The sequence below is a fragment of the Ciconia boyciana genome, chromosome 6, assembly GCF_034638445.1.
Source record: "Ciconia boyciana chromosome 6, ASM3463844v1, whole genome shotgun sequence".
NCBI classification, from domain to species: Eukaryota; Metazoa; Chordata; class Aves; order Ciconiiformes; family Ciconiidae; genus Ciconia; species Ciconia boyciana.
In genome coordinates, this window is record NC_132939.1 from 19191510 (window position 1) to 19218955 (window position 27446).

General features: G+C 42.7%; 1 protein-coding gene across 1 annotated transcript in view; it reads right to left on the reverse strand.

The window, feature by feature from the left end:
* BRSK2 (BR serine/threonine kinase 2) overlaps nucleotides 1-27446 on the reverse strand; it is a 325682-nt gene that overhangs the window by 73173 nt on the left and 225063 nt on the right. Inside the window, exons 4-5 of the mRNA XM_072864668.1 lie at nucleotides 20493-20633; nucleotides 11111-11227 (exon numbers count right to left, since the gene is read on the reverse strand). Of these exons, the coding sequence (XP_072720769.1) occupies nucleotides 11111-11227; nucleotides 20493-20633 (258 nt within the window). The remainder of the gene's footprint in view (nucleotides 1-11110; nucleotides 11228-20492; nucleotides 20634-27446) is intronic.

Here is a 27446-nt window from a genome sequence, read left to right on the forward strand (position 1 = left end):
CTGATTTGGTATCACAGCTTTTGGCAGACCATGATAATAAACTCAGGGTACACTTGGGACTGCAGCTACCTTGACAGCAAAGCTTAAGCGAGGAGAGAGAAATGCAGTTGATCCCTCACAAATTTTAGGAAAGGTGGAATTCAGAAGTTTAGTACAATATTTAATACACACACACACACACTCCCCATTTAAGAGGTTGTCACAGGTATTCTAACTAGGTCTACCTGCTCAGTAGTGATCCCAAGTGTCTTAATTTAGACTGGATTTTAAAAACCTCGATTTGAGAGTCGAAACAGATAATGAAAAACAGAGCCTTCCCTCAGAGAGCTGTCCAGAGTTGGCCCTTGGGAGACCAAAAAGAATGGACTTGTGCCTAGTGGGTAGGACAGACTACCTGGGCTCCCTTGGCAGCTGTGTCACTGGCAGCTGTATGGACATGGACAAGGTTACTCAACGTTGTTAAAAGCTGCAGCTGGCCACAGTTTGAAAAAGGTGACCAGAACCTCACCATGAGTCTACTCTTCTGACTAAAACAAGAGCAATGCCACCACAGCTTTCATACCTCACAAAAGTTTGTATGACTGGATTCACCGAGGTTTGTATGAGGCTTTAACCTTTTAGGGCAAAAGCTTCTATAGTAACAAAGACTGTGATGGCAACAATAATGAAATAAAGCTAAAGCACTCAGTAATGTTAATAAAATTGTTGCTTCTTGACTAAGCAGGGGCTGATTTGGGGGACTTGCAGCATTTTGCTAGCCACTGCTGGAAAGAAAGTGAGGCCAGAGTGAGACACTGAATTGCTTAATGTTATGTATGTGTTTCCAACCCTCCAATGTATATTGTTCCCTGTGAATTTGCTTCCTTATGGCAATCCAACAGCTACTCTACGTCTAGTTTTTTTAATACCCCAAAGCCTTAACCACTAAACAGTCATGTCACTGGACTAATGCATGATTTTACAAGCTTTTAGAAGACAAGTTAAATTATTCTTATGAGAATGCTTGACTAGTGGTGTTGTCTTTTTTTCATATCATAAAAACAGTGTATGGTGTACAGGCCATTCTTAAGGTACAAACAAATCAAAATTAAGGAGCAGCACAAGAATTGGGACTGCAACCCAGGACTGGACAAGCATAGCCAACTGTCACCAGTGCTAGATTGCTTAGACAGAACAGTGAAAAAGGGCATTATGGGAGCTGTAGGGAAGGTAGTAATGCAACTATAATTTGGAAAAAAACATGGTAGAAAAAAAGAGTATAGGAATTACATCAGATCATGGACATTCACTCAGTTTAGTCACCTCAGAATAGACAGACCAGTTCTAACATGTTCTATATAACTGAGTCACATTAGGTTTATTGGAAAACATATCAGGGGGTAACAAAGGAGTGAAGACACAATCTAGGTAACTGTCACTTAGCGTGTCTGAGTTTCTCAGTCTTGCATGCATTTTAGCTTCTGTCAGGTACAAAGCTACCATTGCCTTTCCTACAGAAGGTGAGTCACGAAGACACACAGTACATTAAATGGCTACTACTGGTGGTGTCTGTGGCTGAGCTAGAAACTTAAGCCAGACCTCTCAAATCCTGCACAGTATCCTGTACAGTTCAGCATTATCCTTCAGCACAATACTTTTTGGGTGGCCATGCCATCTGGGGTGCACTGGAAGAGTCAGTATCTCAATTTGCAGAGCGCTTCTGAGTTTTTATTTGTATACGATGACTCCAATGAAGATTTCAGAACTCTTAATTGTGGATGCTGAGCAATGCAACCACCTTGACAGCTTCTTGTGCTAACATCCTTGAAAAGAAGAATGTAAGCGTTGTGAAGAACCCAAGATAGGTACCTACTTATTTATGTGTCCCACTAGCAAATGCACTTAAAGCATTTACCTTCCTGCGGTCAGCTGGGGTGCAGTGGAATCTGCTAGGTGTCTTACAAGGCACCACTGAAATTCTGCTAAAATCTCGGTGAATGGGTGGAGAAAATGCTATAATAAATCCTTTGAACAAGTTGGATTGATTCGATCATTCAACAGCTGCACTGCAACTGCCCAGAGAGCACAGGTTTCTGGCACAGCCATTCTGAATTCTTGCCAGCACACACTAGCTAGATATATGCAGCATTATCTTGGCTAACAGCTCTAAAAGGGATCCTCCGGCCAGCCAGAATCCATAGAAAACTCATTTCCATGCTGCCAATCACAGAGCAACTTCAACTGCTTTAAAGAGAAAACTCAAATTTAATAAAAAATCTATTTATCTTTCTACAGTCATGAATATTTCTTTGGGTCTTATCACTAATTATTCAATATATGTGTGTCAAGAGCAACATTCCCTGCCTCTTCCCCTAGGCCATCTCCTCATTGTTCAGCAACATCTCTGTGCAGCAAAAGCCACAATCTGCCCTTGATAACAAATAACGATATCGCTCAGCAAGATCAAGAAGCAGTTGCTGCCTGCGGGTACTGCTGCAAAAAACGCACCGATGTTGGCAGTGTTTATTTCAAGGGTGATGTGGATTTTCCCAGGCTAGTCTGCCTGGGGCAGGAAGGGCTCTCTGAATGGTGATTCACAGCTATGACTCTAGGACACAGTAAACTTAAGGATCTTGGGGGACCTTAGCAATGCATTTACATGGGATTTCAACCAGAGGAAATAAGCGAGAATGCAATGGTGAAATCCAGGACAGCCCTGGACAGGTAAGTCAGGCATTCAGAAAGAAAGTATATATTGTTGATGTATCTATCCCGAATTTCATCTGAGAACATCACAGATGATGTTGATCTGTGCACATCAAGATACAGCGCAGCTACAGTAGATCTAAGACAACGAGGGCCATATCTTCAGTGCAGATGTGATGTGCCTGTGACCTACAGGTCTCACTACGTAGGTAAGAGAGACCTGCACTGTGCACACACAAATTGACTGCCCATGTATGGTTTATCCAGGAATATACAGTAACTGCTTTTCCAGAGAAGCATTTGGTTGATCCAGAAGCACAGGGAAAGCTGTGTGACTCTACTCCACAGTGTGACAAATAATGTGTTACACTGCCTGATGGGTTCCCAGGTTCCATCAAAGATGAGTGTCCATGCCTGGGTCCTTTGGTCCCATGCCTTAAGATGGTACTATTTGGGGAAGAAGAAAAGCTTCTTTGAGTGCCATTCTTTAGGCCTCACAGCTGGTGGCAGAGTTTCTGCAGAGAGGGAGGAACAAGAAGCCTCCTTTCCTCTGTTTTTCTTATGCATGAAGTTACCTTGATAACAGGAGGTTGTACAGGTGCACTGAAGTCCTCCCATATCTAGCTGCTTTTGCTGTTGCTCAGATGCTAGAGTCCCTTCTTTCCCCCCTATTAATCACTGTCTCCAAGCTGGCTTTCAGAGACCCACTAGCACAAAAGGCTGCCTGTGCTTTCCGCCCATGCTGGGTAGCAAAGGGCTGAGATGAAGGGGAATACCAGAGGAGTAGCAAAATACATAAAGGGAATTCTTCAGGAGAAGGACATACGTTAGAGCATCCTGACTGGAGAAAGGAACAGCCACAGATCACATAGAAAAGTAAGACAGGGAAAGACTGAAGAAACGGTTCCAGTAGCAGTGGGTAGTTAAGGTTGCAGTGAAGGCAGCAGCTGTAGGTAAGGCTGTAATTAAGGTAGTAGCTGTAGTTAAGGCTGAGTGCCGTTTTGCCATTAAAGCTTCAACTCAGTCATTTAGCTTTATACAAGAAAACTCAGCATCTAGCCCTCAGCCATCTTACAGCTGTTTACTTCTTGAGCGCAATTACATTTTTGGGGAATCTGCAAATCAGTTCATTAATTAATATATCAGTTCAAATTATTAAGACTTGGAACCTTTAAGAGATCTTAATTTAAAAAATGAAACAGACTCCTGTATTAAAAGGGCATAAAGATTGCAAAGTTAAGTATTCAAAAGTTAAGAATTGCTAAAATAAAGCATGAAGAGGTTATACTGTACTCTACGGGTAAGTCAGGACGGGGCAGTGGATGCGTTGCTGTCCCCAACGCCTCTGTTTTACTTATGGCTGAAGTTGGAAAGTCTGTAGCAATGTGAGGGAAGTTTAGTGTCATGAAGGACAAGCTTGTGATAGAGGCAGCTGATTGACATACTGGAGAATCAAACTCTGTCTCTGCCCCTGCCACAGAATCCTTCTGAGAAAGAAAATGAACAGGTGCATTAAACTGAGACATTCACAGGTAATTACAAGTGGAGGGTTCCCCAGTTTTCAAAATCACAGTGTGACACATTCGAAGTTTGATTTACAGTATTTATAAGCACGTGGAGCAGCAGCTGCAGTTGGCAGGCACTCTGGTCTCCAAGTAAAGGACTGTTATCACGCACTGAGTATTCTGAGATATTAGGCCCCAGAGCATCCAACTGCACACTCAAAACTGGTTGATAATTTTGAGTTTTATTTTGCAGAATCATGTGTCCTCATATAAATGGAGATAACCAGATCAATGTGGCAAACATAATACGAAAACAGTATAATTAGTATTTGTAAACCTAAGATACTACAACGAAAATCATAGCATAGCAAGGCTTGAATGCGGTGAGCAGAAATTATGAATGGATCCATAAAATGAATGATGAGGAAAAATCAAACATTAAATAGTTGTTTATTCGAAAAACCACACCATCCAAACACCAAATGAGGCAAAGGTTTGTTCAAAAAAACCTGTACAAGCTCGTAATTAATGGCCATATCCTAATGTGCATGGGCTAAATTAATATTATATTGGCAATCTGAAGAATAGCACACCTTAAATTGATTTTGCAGACTTAAAGCTCTTTTAACATACCTTGGGATGTATTATAGATGAGGCTGGTATTAATGGTTATTAATAAGGTTGTCTGGTATTTCCCTTTATAATCCTCATTTTAAGTTGCTTATGACTTGCCATCAATTTAACAACTTAAAAACAATTTTCCTTGCTTTTTGTCTGCCTCAGACTGGTTTCATGTTTGTATGTGCATGCATGTTGTGTATGGGCCGAAACATTTCCACTATATAAGCCTAATCTAAATTACATGGTTTTTTCCCATAAAAAAGGAAAATTTCTAGTATCCTCAACTGCAAAGGGAAAACTTGAATATTTGTTTGCACTCTCTAGAAAAATTTACTCAAACTGCCACTAGAAAACCTCAGTTTGCATTTACTAGCAGAAACTCTCTAGAGCATCAGGATCAAAATTCTACCTGCACTGGTAACACTTCACAGAACAATTTTTCTACCTGAACTGATACTATGAGCTGCTGTGGCTGGGGTTATCACAAGGTACAAAACTTTAAAACGAAGTGAGTGCAAAACCGACAGGAAATAGATCTAGGACTGACAGCAACTGACTGGGACAACCAGGTAGGGGAAACGAGAGCTGGAAACTAGTGGAAAAGAGAAAAGGATCTGGGATTTGGGGCCAAATATGGAGCAGAAATGACTGGGAGAAGTCAGCAAGACTAGAGTTCAAATCAGGGAAGGAGATGGGAATGGAGTGCTGGGAATGGAAGCTTTTGATGAGATGAGGTAAAATGTACTAATTCTGGCATTTCCAATTTTAAGAGCCTAAATTTGCAACCCTAACAATAACCGGATGTAGGACACTTGCATATGTTTTAGACAACATGCACACATTTATTATAAAGCGGAAAGAGTACGTGCAGCATCATGTCTTGTCATTAAAATCAGAAATGGTGCTTGAACACCGAGGTGTGTGGCGACTGAATATTGCTCTTCTGAATTATCTGCTCATTGCAGGTGTCCTGATACACCAAATACAGATATAAGGGAATCTGGAGCTAGATTATCTCCGCTAGCATTTCTAACAAACACACGGTGCATTGATTGTTATAAATACCCTGAGCTCAAAAAGAGCCAGTAATCAGTCCTAATGAGAATATGTGCTTTTTTTTTTTGATAGATCCAGGCAATCTGTGGGTCTGCAAAGTGTTGCTAGGAATTGCTAGGGAGAGCTGAGAGCAGAGGAATTGACTGTGCTGGGGTTGGAAGTTGCTGTTTTCCTCCGTTATGCCACTGACAGGCGCAAGGCTTTCTTCTCACTCTCAATAAAATCATAATCAGCATCGCTCTTCCCATATGCACACAGCTTTCTGGATCAGGCCAGGGATTCCCTATGGAGACACCAATATGGGGGAACTGTTGCATACAGTCAGTTAATTGTGGGGCTCTCAGCAGTGGTGCCAGTCTCCGTACCAACTGCCTCTGCAGAGACTGGGTCTGGTGCTGGAGCAAGCTACATTTAGATGTTAGCTCTGTCCTAGCTCTTGGTTGGGATAGAGAGATTTAGAGGCAGGCAGCACAGAGGCTAGCACTGCTATGGGTTCTCGGTCACCTGGCAGCTTGCAGTAATCTCCATCCAGTAAGACTCACTGTTTCAAAGCTGTGATGAGCGAAACAGAGAGAAGTGAAGATATGGCAAAAATTTACTTTGCCAGGTTTCTGTAAGGAGCAACGGGGAATAAGGAAGGATCTTTATAAGCTCCACAGAATTGTACCTCAACAGTATCTTTGACAGAGATTGAAAGATCTTTCATTTTAGCCATAAGCCCTCTTAGTTCAAGAAAAGGGAACAAGGTCCAGGAAATGCCCCAACCCTTCCTAGTTTTCCAAGACTCCTATAGAAATCAGAATCAAAGAATCGTATAGGTTGGAAAAGACCTTTAAGATCATCGAGTCCAACCGTAAACCTAACACTACCAAGACCACCACTACACCATGTCCCTAAGCACCTCATCCAAACGTCTTTGAAATACTTCCAGGGATGGTGACTCAACCACTTCTCCGGGCAGCCTATTCCAATGCTTGATAACCCTTTCAGTGAAGTAAAATTTCCTAATATCCAGTCTAAACCTCCCCTGGTACAACTTGAGGCCATTTCCTCTTGTCCTATCACTCGTTACCTGGGAGAAGAGACCGACCCCTACATCTCTACAACCTCCTTTCAGGTAGTTGTAGAGAGCAATAAGATCTCCCCTGAGCCTCCTTTTCTCCAGATTAAACAACCCCAGTTCCCTCAGCCGCTCCTCATAAGACTCGTGCTCTAGACCCTTCACCAGCTTCATTGCCCTTCTCTGGACACACTCCAGCACTTCAATGTCCTTCTTGTAGTGAGGGGCCCAAAACTGAACACGGTATTCAAGGTGCAGCCTCACTAGTGCCAAGTACAGGGGCACGATCACTTCCCTAGTCCTGCTGACCACACTATTTTTGATACAAGCCAGGATGCCATGGCTTTCTTGGCCTCCTGGGCACACTGCTGGCTCATATTCAGGCGGCTGTCAACCAACACACCAAGGTCCTTTTCTGCCAGGCAGCTTTCCAGCCACTCTTCCCCAGGCCTGTAGCGTTGCATGGGGTTGTTGTGGCCCAAGTGCAGGACCTTGCACATAGCCTTATTGAACCTCATACAGTTGGCCCCAGCCCATCGATCCAGCCTGTGCAGGTCCCTCTGTAGAGCCTTTCTACCCTCCAGCAGATCAACACTCCCGCCCAGTTTGGTGTCATCTGCAAACTTACTGAGGGTGCACTCGATCCCTTCGTCCAGATCATTGATAAAGATATTAAACAGAACTGGCCCCAACACAGAGCCCTGGGGAACACCACTTGTGACCGGCTGCCAACTGGAGTAAACTCCATTCACCACCACTCTTTGGGCCCGGCCATCCAGCCAGTTCTTTATCCAGCGAAGAGTACACCCGTCCAAGCCATGAGCAGCCAGTTTCTCCAGGAGAATGCTGTGGGAAACCGTGTCAAAGGCTTTACTGAAGTCTAGATAGACAACATCCACAGCCTTTGACTGCAATTTATGTTCAGAGCAACTTAAGCACTGAAATGACTTGCTAAGATGGAGAACAGCAGAGAAAGGTAATGCATCTTCAGCAGAGAAAGGTAATGCATCTTGTCCAAGACCACCCTGAATGCCGTCAGCAGAGACAGAAATCAAGCTCACATCACCTGGGTCTCAGTCCTGAGGTTTAACCATAAGGCACTCACTCTTCTTGCCTAGTGACAATTCAGGATAGATTGGAAAATATCTACCATCCTGAAACACCGTGAGGCAGCATGCTGGGAAGAATCACTGTGAAAGGAGACAGGGGAGTGTCTCTGCATGCCATTGCCTGCATGGGTAAAGAGGAGGAAGAGCCAAAGAGATCTAAAATAATAGAAGCAGCATCCTACCACATTTTCCGCTTCCTTCCTTGTCTGCTGTTTGCTCCCCTGCTCCTGGAGGAATGCAGGTTACTGTGTTACTTGGGCATTTCAAGGACTATCACCCCATGAGACTGCCTTGCTGTGCAATTTCTGCAGTAAGCAGAATTATTCCTGGAGACCCTACACACAGCTCCTCTTCCCCTCAAGGATCTAAAGACATGTTTAAAACTACATGTTTAAAAACACGTTTATTCCTCTGTGCTGTGTATATGCAGGATTTGCGCAATGCACATTTCCAGTAATGGGGATTCGTTACAATCAAGGCCCAATGTGCAGTCTGTCAGTGACAAATTACATCAATGAAACAGCAAGTCCATTCTTACCTTCCTCTCCTACACGAACACAACTGGATTGAACTTTTATTGTTTTCTCCAGGTAGCCATCAGTGCTACCAGAAAACTGTACAGATCTAAGGAGTAGCTCCCAGAAAACACTGGCTCTGAGGTATGCAATACAGCATACTTCAGGCTACGTGATTATCTTCATGAGGCCAGTCAAGGCTCTGTGGTGACCTAAAGCCTACCCAAACTTTCAACTAAACTTAGCAGTTCACTTGTGACAGCAAAGAATTTTTGACTGCACTCTAACTGCTCTGCTGTACTGACAAAGTTAGCTGCATCACACAGCTCAACCCCATCTGATCCTCCCACTCTGACTGACAGAAATACCTGGAGACTCCTTGTGTCACTGTCAATGGAAATGTTACAGTTTCATCTCATTATCAGTGTTCACAGCACAGATAAAACCATTCTGGAAATTAACTTCTGGGAGCATGGAAGAGCATCTCATTAAAGCTCAGTATCTTAGCCATGATTCACTCTGTTTTGTTCCTTTTCATGCTGGCTGAAAGTACCAACTACAAGGGTAGGTAAAACTGTTACCTTGAAAAGCTCTGAGGTTGGTTACTGTGTCTGCTCCAAGGAAAAGGGAGTCATAGCTGGATTGCCTTTCTTTGTGAACAGTGTCGCATAGTGTTATATATTCCTTCCTTCCTCCCTTCACCCCCCAAACCAGAGAGATCACAAGACACCAGTATCAGCCATGCTGGGCTCCATGCCAGGAGAATTAATGAAGTGGTGTAATAGCTCACACGGAGGCCTAGTGATTGGCACCACACTTAAAATGCATCTGCAAGGCAGGAGATCATAGTGTTGCTGCTGTGTTCTGTTTATTACAGGCACGTCTCTTCCGTTCCATTGACTTCTTTATTAGCGCATTTTAGGGCCGCAATGTGGTGGCTGGCTCTGCTTGAAGCATGGAGGTTTGAATTCCAGCACAGCTTAAGGAAAGGAAGTCTCCCTTTGAGACTCTAGACCTGGATGACAAAGCCTCGTGCTAACAAGAACAGGAACCCTACCAAGAGGCTCCTGATGAGTTTGAAAAATCTTACAGGGCAATGTGCGACTGGGTTGGTTTTCATACTTCTTCTTGGTTTTTTCATGGAAGGAAGGGGGAAAATTTTATCTGAAGAGTATAGAGGCTTTGTGATAACTGCAGGGAGGACTTCATTTCCTAATCTAGAGGGGAGGTTTGAAAGCAGCTGCAGGCAACACATGTGCAGACTCATAGCTCCTTGCTTTTCATCTGTGCTGTTAAGAGGTCAGACCTTGACTTGACACAGACAGGAAGGAATGGGTGAGTCTCAGTGTATTCATTAACCAGCATTCGATCACATCATGAACTTCAAGTAATTTTGCTATCCATTAGTCATGACTTGGAAAGCAGAGCTGTACTGCTTAGGACTGAGAGCCAGTGGCTGGGCTGTACAGGGAACCACGCCTACCCTGAATTGCCTTGGCTCAGAGCACAGACTGAAAAAACGTGGACTGTAACCAGCTGAGGATGGGGCTGGGCTGGAGTCATCAGATTCACACTACCAAAGGCCAGGAAGAGTAGGTCTGTATGGGAGGAGGTAGAAATCTGCCGGTACTGTCTGCAACTCCAGTTGCTGAGCTCACTGTTATAACAAATTCAAACACAGCTAAAAGCTGGCGTAGTGGTGCCACGCTGTAGCAGCTTGATGCAGCTGCTGCCCTTGCCACAGCTCACTGCAGCAGCCCTCTGCACAGCCAACACAGCACCAAGCCATAGCTATGGGGGGGTGAGGGGCATGATCCAGTGGTGCCTCTAGAGGCGCTGGTAATGAGAGGGCATTGCCCCCAGAGAGCACATCCTGTCCCTGGCCAGGCACCGGGGCTTTGCTCAGCTGTTGGGCTTACTGCTGGCTCCCTTGGAAATTCCTAGAAAGCTCTTGCTGGCAACTGAATTGCCATGGAAATGTTTTTAGATTGCCCCTGCAATATTCCTCCAAGCAGTCTCCTTTGCATCTGCATTCATGCCCTGCTTGTAATTGCAAAGGACTCTGCTGCCTCCCTGTCAATCCTGCATATGAGCCGAAACGAAGCAGTGTGCAGCATGAACAGGAAGAGCTGCAAGCAGGCAGCCTAATCAGGACATGCAAATTCCATTTCAGAACCCCTAGATTAGTTTTTTTTCACCCCCTAATATTTTTAAAGCCTCTTCTTAAAACAGGCAACGCTACTGCTTTCAGTTCCCAAATATTATACAGCCAGTGAAAGCAAACACACACCAGTGTATGCAGATGAAACCAAACCTGAAAGCCTTGATTTTTATATCCATACGTGACACCTACAGAGGCCTGCTTTTCACTGTGAAGCACTTAAAAAAACCTTCTTTTAGCTATCTTATACACTATGTGCATCATATCAATTTATTATCTTGCTGGGAAATAACAATGCACAGTGTAAGTCTGCAGGTCTTTATTGAAACCCTTACTACAGACAACTTTTATGTCTGGAATCTATCACTGATTTTTGCATTATGTTCCGAGACACTCACCCACAACTGGTTTCTAACAAGCTGTCCCCAACCTGCAGCGATGCCATCCCGAAGTCTGCTATCCGGATGTTGTTCTTTTCATCCAGCAATAGGTTTTCTGGTTTTAAGTCCCTGTGGCTGTAAAGAGAGGATCAAAACGTGAGTTAAATTATTCACAACAGCTTTCCCACTCCAAAACTTGTTCTTTATCCAGCATAGCATCCAACCTATTATATTTTAATTAATTTCATTTTTTTTCCTAAGGCCGGAGAATACGCATATCCAAGATCCAATCTTTGCAATACTCTAGACCATATCCCAAATGCCCACTCCTGATGAATGCAAGGCTTGAGCCTGCAGTGCCCTGACAGGAAATGAACAACTTCAACTTCCAGTGATACCAACACAATCTGAGGGAGAGGCTGAGGGAAATAGGTAGGAAGAGAATTTCAGCTTGGATTTAGGGCTGATAGACTCTATCATATGCCACCTCCTTAAGGTAGAAGGCAACACCATCAATATATTCTGTCAACAACAGGAAACAAAATGAGTGATATCTAGAGAAAAAAAACATCCTTGGTGTAAATGCTACTGCAAAAAGCCCCTATTAGGAGTTTTTTACATAGGCATATGGCTTTGAAATAATTTTGGGTAATTAGCTCTGATGGAGAAATCCCTTCAACCCAGCACTCCTTATAACTGAGGATGCCAGCAGTGGGAAGGAAGAGAGAGGATTCCCTCCTTTCCATCAAAGCTCAATTCTCTTATTATTTGGCAACATGGGAAGAGTCAGGTGGCCATGATCTTCAGGATGGCAACTCCTGCTTTAAATCAAAGGTACCATATATTGACTAATTTATTAATTTCCATTACCCACAGACAACACCACTGTGCACCCATGTTTGCTACTTAGTACTCAAGTGCTTTTGTACAATTATTACATGTACTTGATCCAAAGACAAAAATCTTGCACAAAATTTGTGGTGACTTTGCTTTTTTTTCTTTTTATTTGCAACTCTTGAAGAGTCACAGAGGTGAGAGAAGCACTTTACCCAGACTAAAGAAGTTAATGGCCATGAAAAGAACCCCTGAATGCCATCATCAAGGACAGCAGTCCTGGATGAAGGCAAGATCGTCAACATCTGCCAAATCTGAACATGCTCCAGCCGCAGCAGTGAAATGGAGTGAAGAGCCCACAGTCCTAAAGCAAGCTAGGAAAGCTGGACACTAATGAGACAGTAGCTTGTGATTTAACCTTTCGTCCAGCAGACAAGCTGGACAGTTCTCGTCTTACAACTGGTTTCATTAACAGGGTGCTGGGAAGACTTCATTCCACTGGGGAGATGCACTGAAGTTCTGTCTGAGGACTAGGGCTCAGTGGCAAGAAACGGCTCCCTGTAAAGCGAGCAGTGCTTGTTTATGCTATGAAACAAGAAACCTCCCCACAGCTCAAGCTGAGTGTGTGTCCTTCTACTGTGCATGGTTTTTCAGCAGCTATGGTTGTTTTTCAGTCTTGGCAACTGCTCCTGGCTGACTGCTGAACAGATACATGGTGTAAAAGCTGAGGGTGCTGCTGCCCGTGCCTGTTCCACTGTGCACTGGCTGATAACATTCATACATGTTCAGGCATACTGAACTTCTATAGCAGGCATACTGCTGACATGTGCCTTTTGTACCTAAAATTTGAAATTCTTTGCTTATCCTAAAGTTGTGTAGTTTTTTTAGAGAGAAGAGAACTTGAAGGAATGATCAAGGCACAGCATGACCTTGGCACAGGATGTCCACAAGCATTTCTTCAGCTTGGATGCATGCTCACTACAAAACATCTCATGCTATTTCAGGAAAATGGTGCATCTAAAGGAAATACAAAAATGCTCCCCTTCCATGCCTCAAAGCTACCAGCCTTAGGAGACCTGCCACAGGCCCTGGCTGGAGCAGAACGTATGTGAACCTTGAACCAGCCCCACTCCCAGACCACTGAGAGATGGTGAAAGGGAAAGGATGACACCTTTGAAAATGAGAACAGCATTCACTGGTGGAATGGAGTTTCCTTCTTCCCATTTCATCCCATCTTCCCATCAGCTGGGATCCACAACACAGACAGTTTTAGGCCTGGGTTGTCAGGGAGGATCAAGTGGGAAAATGAGGTTCCTAGGAAGTGGCACATATATTCAGGGTTTTTTTTGGAGACCCACTGCAAGAGACAGAGGAAAAAGGGGGTGCCACCATCCACATTCCAAATGTGGAGTAAGGTTCACCTCACTGTGCTGTGCAATGCTTTTCTATGAATGATCAGCCTACGTGGGCTGATGGCAGTCTTTAGGCAGAGGTCCTGACCCACCTCCCAGACAGCATTTTGAAAGCCTTAAGTTGGGACCTGGGGATTCGCAGGACTGGGATAGTATGTGTGAAAGGAAATCTGGAGTGGCAACAGACCTTGAAGCTTTTTTTTTTTTCCCTCCAGACACTCACCAAAATAAAACCAAGAAGAATTATCAGCTCTTCACTATAGCCCACTGAGCAGAGAGGAGAGTGTGGACTCTCTCAAGAATCGTTACATTTATTGACGACTGGGCCCTAAAATACAAGAACTGTCATATGGCAGTTTTGCATCTCTCTGACCCTTCTCCATCCCTCTTTCAACACAGTCCCTGGTGCCCAGTATGAATGGTTAGCATAGGAATTTCATGGCAGCCTGAGTATTTTTTTTGTATTGTGGCAGTACTCCCTCTCAGAGATCAGGGTGCCAGTGGGATCAGGCAGTGCTTCCACATTCAACCACAAGAGAATTCTATGCCCCAATGAAAATTTTCTTCTAGCTGGAACATTTCTCTGCTATCTCCCTTTGGACCACTTCGAATTTGCCAAGGCAGCATCCTGGGGGTAGAAGTCAGGCCAGGAGTCTGCACCAGAGTGGCAGAACCAGTGTCACTGTCACTGGGAATGAGACTTCCTCTCTGCATTTCCATTTCCCACCTTTGTATTGCCAGCTTTTCAAATGCCAGAAGGAAGGGAGAGGAACATATGGGAAGAGGAAAGGCTTGTTATAATTTACCTAAGAGCCCAGCAACCTGGACAGCCTCATGCATTCATATTTGGAAAGAATTATCTTGTGCCAAAATGAAACAAAACAAAAATCCCACTGTATGTGGTAATTACTTGGCATTAATGGAACATTCAGAGTAAATGCATTTAATTTGGTTCCATTCCAGCTGATCTCTCTGGCTCTCCATGTCTTATATGACCGCATCAACTCCTCTCTCTGCAGGTGAACAGAGGACTCGTTACCCTTTCGTTGTTCTAAAGGCTCTAAAGCTGTAGGGGCTTTACCACATGGCTGGAAAATCAGAAGAGAAGAAAGCAGCTTCTTTAGTGACAAACATGGCAAACTCTCCTATTAAGCCCTGCATATGCTGAGAAAGAATATGGAAGAGAAATGCAGCACTACAGAAGAAGTCTGTGTAACCCTGATCCTTGGTAGCCTCAGACTGCCCGGAGCTCCTCAACCACGACAACAGAGCAAGAAGTTAGCTCCAGGAGCCTGCATACAGCAGGCTTTTGAAGGGAGAGTGTGTGAATGAAAGGGAGCCATTAAACAAGCCACGATAGGGGAAGCACACACTGTCAGACTCTCCGCAAGACCATCCCTCTTTTAAAGATTACAACAAAGGCTTTACAATTCCCTTGCAGCACAAGATGGATACAGAGAGAGGTCTGAAAAAATTGCCCCATGGAAATGGGCACAGTTCTTGGAAGTGGTGCATAGAAAATGAAAGGCACACATATGCGTTAACATGTTTCAGCTTCCCACTTACACACTGGCCATACTTGCTTTCTGGTTGCTCCCAGTGATGTTATTCAGACAGCTCCTCTAGCTTCCTCCGTTACCTTTCTAGTCCGTCCTCCTGCTCTGGGAATATCGCTGTATCTGTACTGCAGGCAACTGCAGCATACATAAAAAAGAGAAGTAAAACACTGTCTCCCTGTCACCCAGGGTTGGCAGAAGATTTTTGGTGTAGTGACAGACTCCAGATCTTGGATTCAAAGGGGCTATGTCACCTGGCACGAGATGATGAACTAACCCATTATTTTAAAGTGATTTTTGAGCTGAAATGCTCATATCAGTTTCTATGACAACTCATTGTAGGTCACAGATTTCTAACTCAAGAAACCTGCTAATTGGAGTAGTTACAGGTCATTTGTACTAATCAAATTGTTGGCTACTTTGCAAATGCTTTTCTTACTGACCCCAAACTCCCAGAAGGGCCAGACCACAGAATAATTGTTCTGCAGTATGCCTCTTAAAAGTGCCCGATGTGATGCAAATAATTTATCAGTAATAATTAATAGTATGAGAAGCAGTATTTTTAATTTTCTTGAGCAGAAAAAAACTTTAATCTTATTTTCTCTTGCTTCTGCAAATCAGATCTGAATGTGTAACTTGTATCTACCTACAGAAGAATCTTTGTTTAGAGCCATGGTTGCTATGCTCAAATTTAGTAAGTTTTCACAGAATTCTGCAGAACAAATAAATATAGTTATAGCTAGGAAAAAGGACAACATCTGTAAACATACCAGGAGACTTGGAGAAGGGTTTGTATGCATAAAATGTCGCTTGCTTTTTAACAATTATTTCTATCGATCTATTAAAAAATATTGCTCTTCCCTACCATCGTTGCCTCAAAACATATATTCATGTATTTCAAAGCTGGAACAGACTGTCAGGTCTGATCACCACTGCTGTACTTGCCAGAGAATGTTACCTGGTTATGCTTACAATAAGACTATGCCACTTCTGAGTTTCCAGCAGCTTATATAAAGAAGTAAACTTACAAAAATACATGTCCTCTGACTTTAGCTGAGCTCATAACTTTGCCTTTGGCATTACAGCTGCTGTACTTGATTGGTTTTCTCCAGTTCCCTGTACAAGGGAAATTTGAAAATTCCTCACTGTTTTAGAATGAGTCTCAATCACAGATCTGAAACTCCTGGATCCAGCAATGATTGGTGAATCTCAGCGCTCAACAGAGGAAAAAGGTACCTTCCTCACTTCTGATGGTCTGAAAGAAAACTTGAAAACCTAAAGACTCAAGGACCAGAAAAAAAATGCTCAGAAACCCACCTTATTAAATTCCACAGTTTCTAGACCGGTTTCACATTTGGAGGCCTTGAGTCATGATTTCAAACTGTCCAGCTGCTGCAGTCTTAAGTGTTTGACACACCACCCCTGCAGAACACTACAGTACACTCCTTATAAATGAAGCAAGGCAGAGCAGGAGTCACTAGAAGGGTGGCACTATCTGACAGAACATGGCACCTGGCATTCTTCAGCTTTCTCTGTTTCTCAAAGACACCCCAGATTTCTCCCTAAAAGCATGTTTCCTTTACTGACAGTGCTCTGCAGCTCCTGCCTGCAGGAATATACCAGAGATTTTGGCACTACTGCTGTGAAATCTTGAAGCATTATTTTATAAGGAGCCTTCTCCCCCCCTGCACTGACGGGAAGAACACAAGGCGAAGTCAAACAAAGCTCTCATTCATTGCCTCAACCCTTTGCCTCAGCCCTCTAAGTCACACACCCCCATGCCTACGCATGCACACGCAGACATACTTCAGCAAGAGCTTTGTGCATACTCAAGCAGGCACAGCCCCAGGCAATGAAAGGAGAAAGGGCCCTCATAATTGTCATTTATCAATATTCATAAAGAACCTGCCTTAACCCCCTCTTGTGCATGCTTGGGAAAAAAACACAAAATGAAACCCGACCAAAACAAAAATAAAATGAAATAATCATCTTGCTGCTCATTACCGCAGGGGATTTCCTCTCAATGTCACCACTGCCCTGTGCAGTAATTGGCATTATCTGTTATCTCTGAAGCCATAATAAGGTTTGCCATGGGGCATTTTCTGTAATCATATTTTTATTTGTCAGCTTGTGAGATACAGACACCAAATATGAGCTTGACCAAAGCAAAACCCCAACACACACAAAATACACTCGCCGCCAATCCCAGCTCTTGCTGGTGATGTCACACCCAGCCAATGAGACGCCCGCCAGCTCTCCTCGCCCAGCTCCCACCCTCTGTTGGCGCTGCAGCATTCCCTCGCTCGAGATAAAAGAGACTCTTCCTGAGGAAAGCAAGGATTTGCGACCTACCCTGATACATGCTCCTACATTGTTTCCGACAGAAAATATAGCCGGCACTGAATTAGCTGAAAGCTCTCCCACAGTACGGAGACAGGATATTCAAAAGGGACTATTGATTTGGGGCACCCAGCTGAGACATCTTAAAGGCCCTGAATTTAGGAGAGCAGACACCCAGCATTAGGTGAATGGCAGCTTAGGAAAAAAACATCACTTATGTCCAAAGAAAACTTCATAGGCTAGGATGGTCTTACACTGTTCCTCTGCCATTTCTTGCACCACTGCTGAGCGCGTCTGCACCGGGCACTGCAGCATGGTGCAGAGCCCTCGGAGCTAGCACAGAGGAAGAGCTGGAAGCAGAAGCAATAATTCTGCATCACTGAGCTAACCGCTCTGCTTGCCAGCTCAGGCAAAGCAGCAAGGTAACACAGATACACTGTTTGCAGGATCCCACGTAATACCTCTGCACAGTGCTGTCTGTTCGCACCCATGGTTGCCTGTGGGTCCCTAGCACGGCACGGTGCTATGTACACAGAAAAGTCCTTAGAGAACCCTATCCAGGTTACCTGTAAGCTTTCCCCCATGGCCAACCTGTACCACAAAACCCCGTAAGTGACTGCACCTCGGAGTGAGGTACATCAAATCTTCCCCCACTGTTTCCATTAAATAAAATAAGAACAGAAAGCTCATACTTTTTTAAAACAACACACAGACAGACTCAAGCTTCAAGACTATTCTGCTTCCTTGTCTGAGCTGCTTGTTTGAAAACACCTCTCAGACACAGGTGATCTCTCCGCACAGTAGCAGCCTTTTACTGATGGGAGGATTGGGGAATCCTTTCTGATTCTTTGATCCAGGAATCCCAGTGCATCAATACGTTTTGAGCAGTGAAAGCTGAATGTGGTTACATACTGCTGTGAAAGTAAGCCACAGATATTTCACAGTGTTTTGGGACATACAGGAAGAAGATGGGACAATGACACGGGGCTGGGGGCACCAGGCTATCAATCTATTCTGCCAGTAGGTTAGAGGCACCCACATTTAGTCATTAACCAAAGCAGAAGCCTTCATTTTTCAATGTGGTCATAACTGGATAACCTGGCTGATGAGATGATTTGTCATTTCACTGCCCCACGACAGGACAAGGTCAGGCTTCACTGCTTAGGAAATCACATTAACTTTTATACTTATACACACGCACACACATATCTTTATGCATGCTCTGATTTTCAAAAAGGGTTTAATGATAACTGTCCAGAATACAACAGAGTCTAATATAACACAGACCACACAAGTCTCAGAATGACCTGGAGGGAGGAAGAGCTTATGATTTACTGCTAACTTATTCAGCACTAGATGCTAGTCGAGTGGGAGTTGGCAAGGAGACAGGGGATTTACTTCTAAACAAGACTACTGCCCACAATCCAGTATGTTTAACAGAGGAAAATTGATTCCTCCAGAGAGACATGCACTCTGCCTTCGAAATTCCACATATCGTTAAACCTGCAGAGGTGCTTATCTGTCTGACAGCCTCAACCATGATCCTCTCAGTTTATTAAAGTCTGCCATATCAAGAGGTATCCATCACAAGCCCAAAGGACTAGTATGTATGTGTATATATGCATGCTTTCATAGACACTTCTATCCCAATGGAGATTTGTATTTCTCTGGAATATTCATTTGGAAGACTAAATCATTTCTCTTCAGTTGTACTTAAACATTTTTGAGTCTTCTTGGATTGGGTCTCTAAGTGTTAAGCCACGTAGGGAACAGAAACATGTATCTATGCAATCCACCAGTGGGTACACCTAGTGTACATAAAAAATAACAGCTGTACAACCTACCAAGGATTATGCTGCTTATAAGAAGGTCATGATCACTCAACCCAGGTGATTAGCAAGGAGGAAAAATTGTGGAATTTGCAGAATAGAACTTGTCAGAGATCTCTGTCGACAGAGAAAACTTAGATCCTCTAGTTAGGGCACGCAACCTGCTCTTGGCTCCTCTGGGAATTTCTCTGACTTTTGTAACCCTGCCTGTGCCAGGTAGGCATTGTCCTCAGGACCTTCTCACCCAAATCCACCACCTTTGAACTGCCTCTTCTGCTAAGGGTATACTCTTCTTAATATATGCTCAAGAAAGGCTCTTATTTCCCTTTCAATTTATTAGAAATATGCTCTCTTTCAGATTACTATTTCCTGTTGAAATGAGTCAGAAAAGTAGAGGGAGGGGGATAGAAGAGCAAGTTAAATATTTAGGCATCCATTTTTGTTGTGGCCATTAATGCTGTGGACGTCTGGTTTGCAAGTTCTCAGCACAAAACTGGGGGTACAGAAAATGACTGTACAGTTACTGAGAAGTAACCACACAGTGATTATGCAAAGCCAACTACTGCAGTATCTATCAGTAGCCCTCAGCTTCCTGGAGGGGAGATCTATGGCTGTCTGTGGCTATGGAGAAGCAGCCACACAGACATAATGTAAATGGTCTCCCCCAGCCAATCTAGAGGAGCTGCATTTCTGAGAAATAAGCAGGCAGTTATGGGTCAGCAGCTATACAGAAACTCTGTGCTCAGACTGATTATAACAACTTGATTTCAGCATAATTTAAATTACCTAAACTTGCTGAAGATGAAGGAGAAACTGGTCCAATCTAAAACACCACCTGAAAGCACAGGTTAAATCACACTTGATGGTTAAATTATATGACAGAGTTAGTGAGTATCAACAGCAGTCAGATCAAGGAAATTCTTCCCTACTGAAAAGGAAATTAAAGGCAACAGTGACTCAAATGCCCAGAAGGGACTCAGTGAAGGTTGCCAAAAGCCAGTAGGTTTCCAAAAACTGAAGAAAACCCTAAAATTACTTTGCTGTATTCATAATTGTCCCAAGTTTCTTCAGGGATTCATTCTGATATAGTGTATATAATTCTCAGTTATTAGCAAGTGCCCCAAGAATGATGGAAATTAAACTTCTTTTCCTTGGTGGTTTTGGTTTTCCCGGCTAAAGCATTCCCTGTGAATGAATTCTCCTCCAGTGAGAAATGATGGACAATCTTCTCCATGAAAAGTCTATCTGTGACTGGCGCACTATCTCACAGACAGCCAAGAATTAAAAAATACATCAGCACTTTACACAATGCTTTTAGAACTTTACAACATCAGTTACTTAATAGTAAGTAAAAGTATCAAGAAATAAGATCCCTTTATTCTGTGCATTTATGTAAGAGGTAACTTCCATTGGAAATGGCTGTACTCACCATATTGAATGACTATGGCAGAAGTCTAAAGCAGAGATGATTTGTCGGAAGAACTTCCTGGCTTCTTTTGGTGTCAATCTTCCCTTTTTTACGAGATAGTCAAAAAGCTCCCCACCTGACACATGTTCTAGCACCAAATACCTAGAAAATAACAAAGCCAGGATTTTGTAAGCACATTATCATACCAACCCCCTCACACACACAGTTACATACAAACACCTCTATTTACATGCAGTCAAGGAGAACACTTCTGGAAAGAACAGTGGAAGAGAATCTGAATTTTAAAATCAGGAATGATTAATATTTTTAACAGGGGTTCTGCAAACTTCAGACATGCCACTGTTGGATTCAGTGTTCAATAGCAAGAGATAATCTGGAATTCAAAAATTACTTAAAGGACCAGGAGGGGAAGAATAGAATAATCAGGTATAAGCTTTCACAGCAGCTCTTAAAGCTACCATGGAGTGAGACTGCATACTAGGAAGCCTCAGGTCCCTTAACCAAGCTGACAGTTCCTTTATAAAACAGCTGTGGCAAAGCTGCACTCACATACTGTTCCATCTTGGACACCCGAGAACCAGACAGATGTCAACAAACTAGAGGGAATTTTTTTAAAAAAAGGTGAATATTTTAAATTACGAAAAAAGATAAAAAACTACATGTGTGCAGCCTACGTAATGGCCTCAGCTTTTCCTGCTGAACAGCAGTGATTGCTGGAGTAGCCGCCCTCCCTTGCAACTCACACGTGAAAAATGCTACACTGAGTGAATAAACATGGCACAACAGGGACCTAAGGAGCAAGAGAGGAAACCCCAGACCTCACATTGGACTCCTGGCAGTCACGGAGAGAAGACTGAAATCTTCTGGAAGGAAAGGACTTGCCATGGATGGACCGTCTTGTTGTAAGTAGGGGTAATGAAAGGCAGCCAAGCAGAGGAAAACAGTATAAATCTCTGGAAATGTTGCCTAATAGTGGGAATGAAATAGTTTCCCCAGGGAAGTGGCAGGAACACTGTCAACTGAATAATTTAAAAATAAACCAGATATAACATGGACTAAGCAATAGGCTTCTATTGGCAAGAGGATTGCTTGAAACCTCCATGGACTTTTTCCACCTCCGCTGTTATTTTGTGCTCTACTGTCTCCTTGCTTGTTTGCCCAGCATATACTATTCTAATACAGAATGAAGAAATTATGCAGTGAGATTATTTATTCAGAATCTGAAATGACAAGTATAAATAACAAATTATTATTATTTTTACTGAAAAATCACTTTTGTTCTTTGGCTCTGGTGGCTGGTTTAACCCCTGTAAGAAAGGCAGAAACCAGTATTCCTCCCTTACTGCCTAACTCCTTTGAAGTGAGTTTCAGGGTTGCATGGCAGGGCACATGATCTGAAAGGCGGTTTCTGTAAAGCAACAATGCAAGGGTGAACAAGGCATTCAAATCCTTGGCAGTTTGTTTGAGAGACATTACCAAAAAATTTGCAAACAAGAATGAAATATTTTTCTAAATTTTGAGTGTACTTCCCTGTCCCCTCCTCCTAACAGCATTGCAGACCAGGCTGAACTGTATGTGTTGTACGATCCCTATCTCTCAATGCTTTGCTTTACAGCAAGATAGTTTTATTACCAGTATTAATCCAACTTTTCAAATTTGAGTGGACAATGAAAATAATGAATGCAGGATATTGTCTTTTCTGTACCTCAAGCAGCATAATCTCAGAGGAAATTTCTAAATTTGAAATGGAAAGAGGAGAAGATTATTATAAATTTGGGGGCTTAATTATTCCTGTTTTCAGTGTTTCCAAAAAGATGGAACAGTAGAAGGAGTAAAAGCTGTTCTGAGGAAAGTAAAATTGGCTTAATGATAATGGCATTAGCCTTGAAGTTGCAAAAGTGGGATCTGAGCTCCTGGTCCATCATCAGCTCCTGCGCGACTTCCATGTGTCAGCTACCAGCCAGCACAAGGAAAAAGCATTTCCCTGCCTTACAGAAATGCAGCAGAGAATGCAGTAAGAGACGGACATTAATATTGTCTTGCAGCGAAATAAGTAGTAGAAAAGCAGAAAAAAGTGGACAACAAAATGAAATTCTAAACTTTAGGGAATTAATATGGTATTTTCTGCAATTTTTATCAAAATAGAAACAGTTACAAGAAATATTGTAATATTGACCTTTTTTTTCATTAAAATGAATAAAAAAGAGAAAAATCTTGACTTGAAAATCACATTTGGAATATGTGGGTTATCATCTCTCCAAAAAGAGATGAGTAGTTACCAGACTGTCTACTGAGTACACCTTGGTAATATGGAGATCACCATTTATCTGCATTACATTTTTTGAGCAAGACATTGAACTGCTCAGAAGAAAGCCAATATGCAGTAGCCATGGGCACTGGGATGTCCACGTTTTCAAGTCCCAACCCTCACTTTCCAAGCCTTGGCTAACAGACACTCTGGTAAGAGGGTTTGCTATATAATTCATTCTCCCTCTCATACTAGAGACAGATCTGGCTAACTATCCCATATGGCAGACCCAAGCCTGGCACAGAATCAATCCTAAAATTCTCCTTGACAGCTCCCTCGCTCACTGTGCCCAGAAGAAGCTGGATCAGCAGTGCATCTTGCCCCCAAAATTCAAATTGCTAGCTGTTTTCTTTTCCTGGGAGGTATTTTATGAAGATGATTGCAGTTAAAGGCATACAGAACACCCTCCACACTGGTTTCAAATGCACAGTTTTGGAAAATTACAGACCCAGCATTTCTGTCACCCACAGCAGGAACTGCAAAGCAATTTATTTTCATCAACTTCATCTTATTAAAAACACTCAACAAAAATGCACTGACATGTTGTATGAAAAATAAAACAAATTGAAAGACAGGGAGCATTTACAAGGTTATTCATTTTTGCTTGCCACCTAGAAGCACCAGATATAATAATGGAAATGAACAGGGGAGAACATTTGAAAAAGATTTGTGCCTATGACAAGTCAAGGGGCACAGAGAAGCACAGCAACGATGTATTCTGATCTGACAAAACCCCCAATGTGACAGGAGTGAGAAGGATGACAAACACATTCCCCAGTGGTCAAGTGCAAGAAATAAATGCTGCAGGGATCATTCCACAAGTACTACGTGGTTATGCTGCAGCTAGGATTTCTGAGTTCGGACTTGCAGCTGGTCACCCGCCAACCCTATTCCCTCCAGTACGATGCGGTTTTTTTTAGGATAGCCCCCAACTAGGAGATTTTCGACTAAACAGGGGCATAATTCAGCACCTGCCTCCATCTCTGTGCAAGCCAATGTTTTGCTGGCGCATTACACGGCACAGTAGTAGTACATATGTTATTTCCAAACAGGCCAACAAAGGGGGTTTAAACATTTCCAAGTGTTGCACCAGTTCTAACTACCACTGTACAGCTTACACAATCCCCACTAAATGCTGTATATCTGTATCTATCCATCTGTCTATGTATGTGTGAATATGTCTGAGTGACTCCATAAAAGAAGAGAATACACACTCAGAAAAAAAACAAACAGAAAAAGCAAAGGAAAGAAAGAGCATTATTCCAGAGGCTGGAAAATAAGGCATACAGACACTACATCTTTCCTGAATCTGTGGCACAGAAGAAAATCCAGATCTCCTGAGTCCACATCAGCGTCTACAATCCTTTACTTTAGCAAAGTGCTATAGGACTGGAAGTATGCCAGTGCCAACTCTTGGAGGATCTAGGAGAAAGCAAATAACACATAGCCTGTAGGGGAGAAAAACACTGAGAAGTATTTTCCCGAGTTTCCCCTTCCCTTTTATATTTCCCAGATATGACAGTTTCTCATCTCATTATCATACTACTTTTCCCATTTATTCTAAGCAAGCAAGCAAATTCTAAAAATCCCAGAACATTAACCAGAACTAGTCTCCTATTACATTTGGAGATGAAAAGTAACTTACTGGTGAATGAAGCTTTTTTAAAAATCCTGTCTACATAAGATTGACAGCATCAGTCTTCGCACTGTAAAAATGTAGGAAACCCTGCTCTGTAATAGCTGTTGCAAGGAGGTTCAAGGAAAGGAAAGACCCAGCCTCTGGCTGGCAGCATGTACACTACCTGCTGTGATAATACAGAGAGGAGCTATATTAGGACAAAAGACTCTGTAAGAGCACTTAGCTCTCCCATCTTGGATGCTCTGGACACACCAGCTCTTCTAATCCTTGCATTTCACGAAAGAAGCATTACAAGTATTAATCTCCTGTTCTTTACTGATAGGGAACTGCGAAGCAAAGTGACTTGCCCAGGGTTACAGTCACCCAGTATCAGAGCTGGATTTAGCACCTGTGGTCCCTTGTGCCTTCTACTCCATGCTGTCCCCATCAACAATTTCCTCTCTGCTTGCTAGGACATTGGAAAAGCAAGAAAACATCAGGCTTCTGCAACTCAATATGAAGCCAAGTGCATGTGGTGTTAAAAGTAAGTTCTCTGTTACTTGTTTTCCTCACTAGATATATTCTTTAACAGGTTGCAAAAATTTTCACAGGCCACAGCTTGCTTTCATAAAGACACCGAGGTCCACGTCTTGCATGGTATCTCATGTCCCTGCTACAAGCCAAGACACAAACCAAAAAACCTCTGGTTAAGTTCCAGAGCTTGAAGAAGACAAGACTTTGGTCTTTAAAGACAAAGAAGCCAAATGCTTAATACAAGAATAATTTCATCTATTGGAGAGGAGCAGAGAGATTGCGTGCAGCAGCATTCTATCTATTCCCTTTGCCATTTTTCCATCTGCATCCCATCACCACCACCTCCCCAATAAAAGCTCTAAGTTCCTAACCTCAAATGACCCACTACATATCATATCAGAGACGCGCATGCAGCTTATAAAAGCAAGCTTAGAATAATCCTAGGCTCTTTTCTTTCTTTTTGGTTCATTTTATTTACTCTTTCAGGAACAAAAACAGTAAAGAAGTAATAACAAAAACTAAACAATATAGCAAAGGAGGGGTGATTTCTGCATGTGAAAGACATGGAGCAGCCAAGATGAATATGGAGAAATGTGGTCTTAAACTACCTTTGTGCCCCTCAGATTCTGGCTATACCAGGAACCAGCACAGATTCCAGAGCTCTCTAATTCACAGTAGCCTCCCCATGGTTGACTGTGGCTTGTTCTGTAGCTTAGACTGGAAATGTAACAAAAAAGCACTGTGCCTCTCCTCCTCATTACGCCAACTTGCCTGTATTCTGTGGATCACAAGATGTGACAGCCCACCAGTTTCAAATCATTCCTGCATCCTTCGAGTCATTTTAGTCTTTTCCAAATCCTGCATGTCAGCAGGACTCCTATAAACACAGAGGATGGTCCATTTTCCCCTGGGAATGATCAATAAATATCTGTTGATCAACAACAATTTTGTCTATAATGACTGTATTTTTCGTTGTATACAACTATGCTAACTACCTGACAGGGCTGTGAGGATTTATGATGCCACTACCAGAAGTTAAAAAAAAAAAAAGCTGTGACTTTTGCCCCAAAACAGACACAAAAAATTTGCAAAATTTAGACACTCAGATAAAAAATCAGTATTCTTCCTTTTCTCCTGAATAAACTAAAATGTTGGTTTTCATCTCTAACGTCTTTGGTTGTTCTATCATCAGCTCAAACACAACAAGGTTAAAACAGAACCCTTAGCCTCACCACCTCATTACAATTCTTCTTTTCTCTACCCCTAGGGACAACACTGCTTGTTTGATTATGATTCAGGCTTGTAGTGCAGGTGTTACCTTTGACTCAGGCTTTCTTCAGGTTCCTACAACTTGGTTGTACTGGCATCTTTTAGATGTTTTCTTTATTATACCTCGAAGATTATGATTTTCCTATCCACCCACATGGCTAAAATTTCATGTCTAATTTTAGCTAGATATCTTGTATCTAAATGGATTCATCATCATCTCTTTCACTTTGATCAATACATTCTTGCCCCACTGCTGGCAATTCAAAATAGATATCATATCATCACTGCAATATAATTTTCTTAGCTTTCCACTTTGACCACTCCTTCCGTGCCTCCATTGTCTCCTTTTTTAATACTATATCTAACATGAACTAGCTGCCTTCACTTCTAGATACCTTGTAGCCCCTTCTGTAACCAATCTAGGATCTCTTCCTTGGCCTTTGAGGTTGACTTCTGTCTCTGACCAGCCTCCAAAGCCAGGTTCTACCATCCACCTGTTAAATATCCAGGCAAACGATTCTGTGCTCTCACAACACCCCCCCTACACTTAGAAGAGCATCATTGTTAATGACAGAGCTACATCATCATTTTTCTTCAGCTCCTTCCTGAAGACTGTTCTTTTCTGTGATGCTTGACAACAGCTTGGACTTCCCCACCACAGGGTTTCCAACAGTTGCTTTGTGTTTTGGATTGTAAGCTGACTAGGGCATAGGCTCTGTTTTTGTCCCATTCTTGTCCAGTGCCAGCACAGCAAGGTCTTCTCCATGACCAGATTGCCTTTGTGCTACAATACTATGAAGACATCACTTAAAACAGCAACAAAGACACTTTTGGTGATGATTTCTCCTTCCCATCTGGTGGACTATGCTACAACTTATTAAAGGATGCCTTTGCCCAAACCCTATGGAGCTTTGAGGAATAACTCACAGAGCTCTCACTAAGGCAAGGCAGCTATATGCTACTTGCAAAGCAGGACTGTAACAAAAGAAACAGGCTGGCTCTGAGCAATGCTTGGAAAAATGCTGTTAAAGAAAGACTAACTGGCACAGAGAACACCAGGACCATGCATTACAAGATATTTATGGCAAAATAACAAAAAACCCCCAAACAAACATACCAGTTATCATCTGTAAAGAAGGAAAAGCTGTCTTTAAGCCATTAGCAAGAATGGTGTGAAATACTAAAATTCTTGCCAGATGGGATTGCCCGCAGCGGCCCATCACTA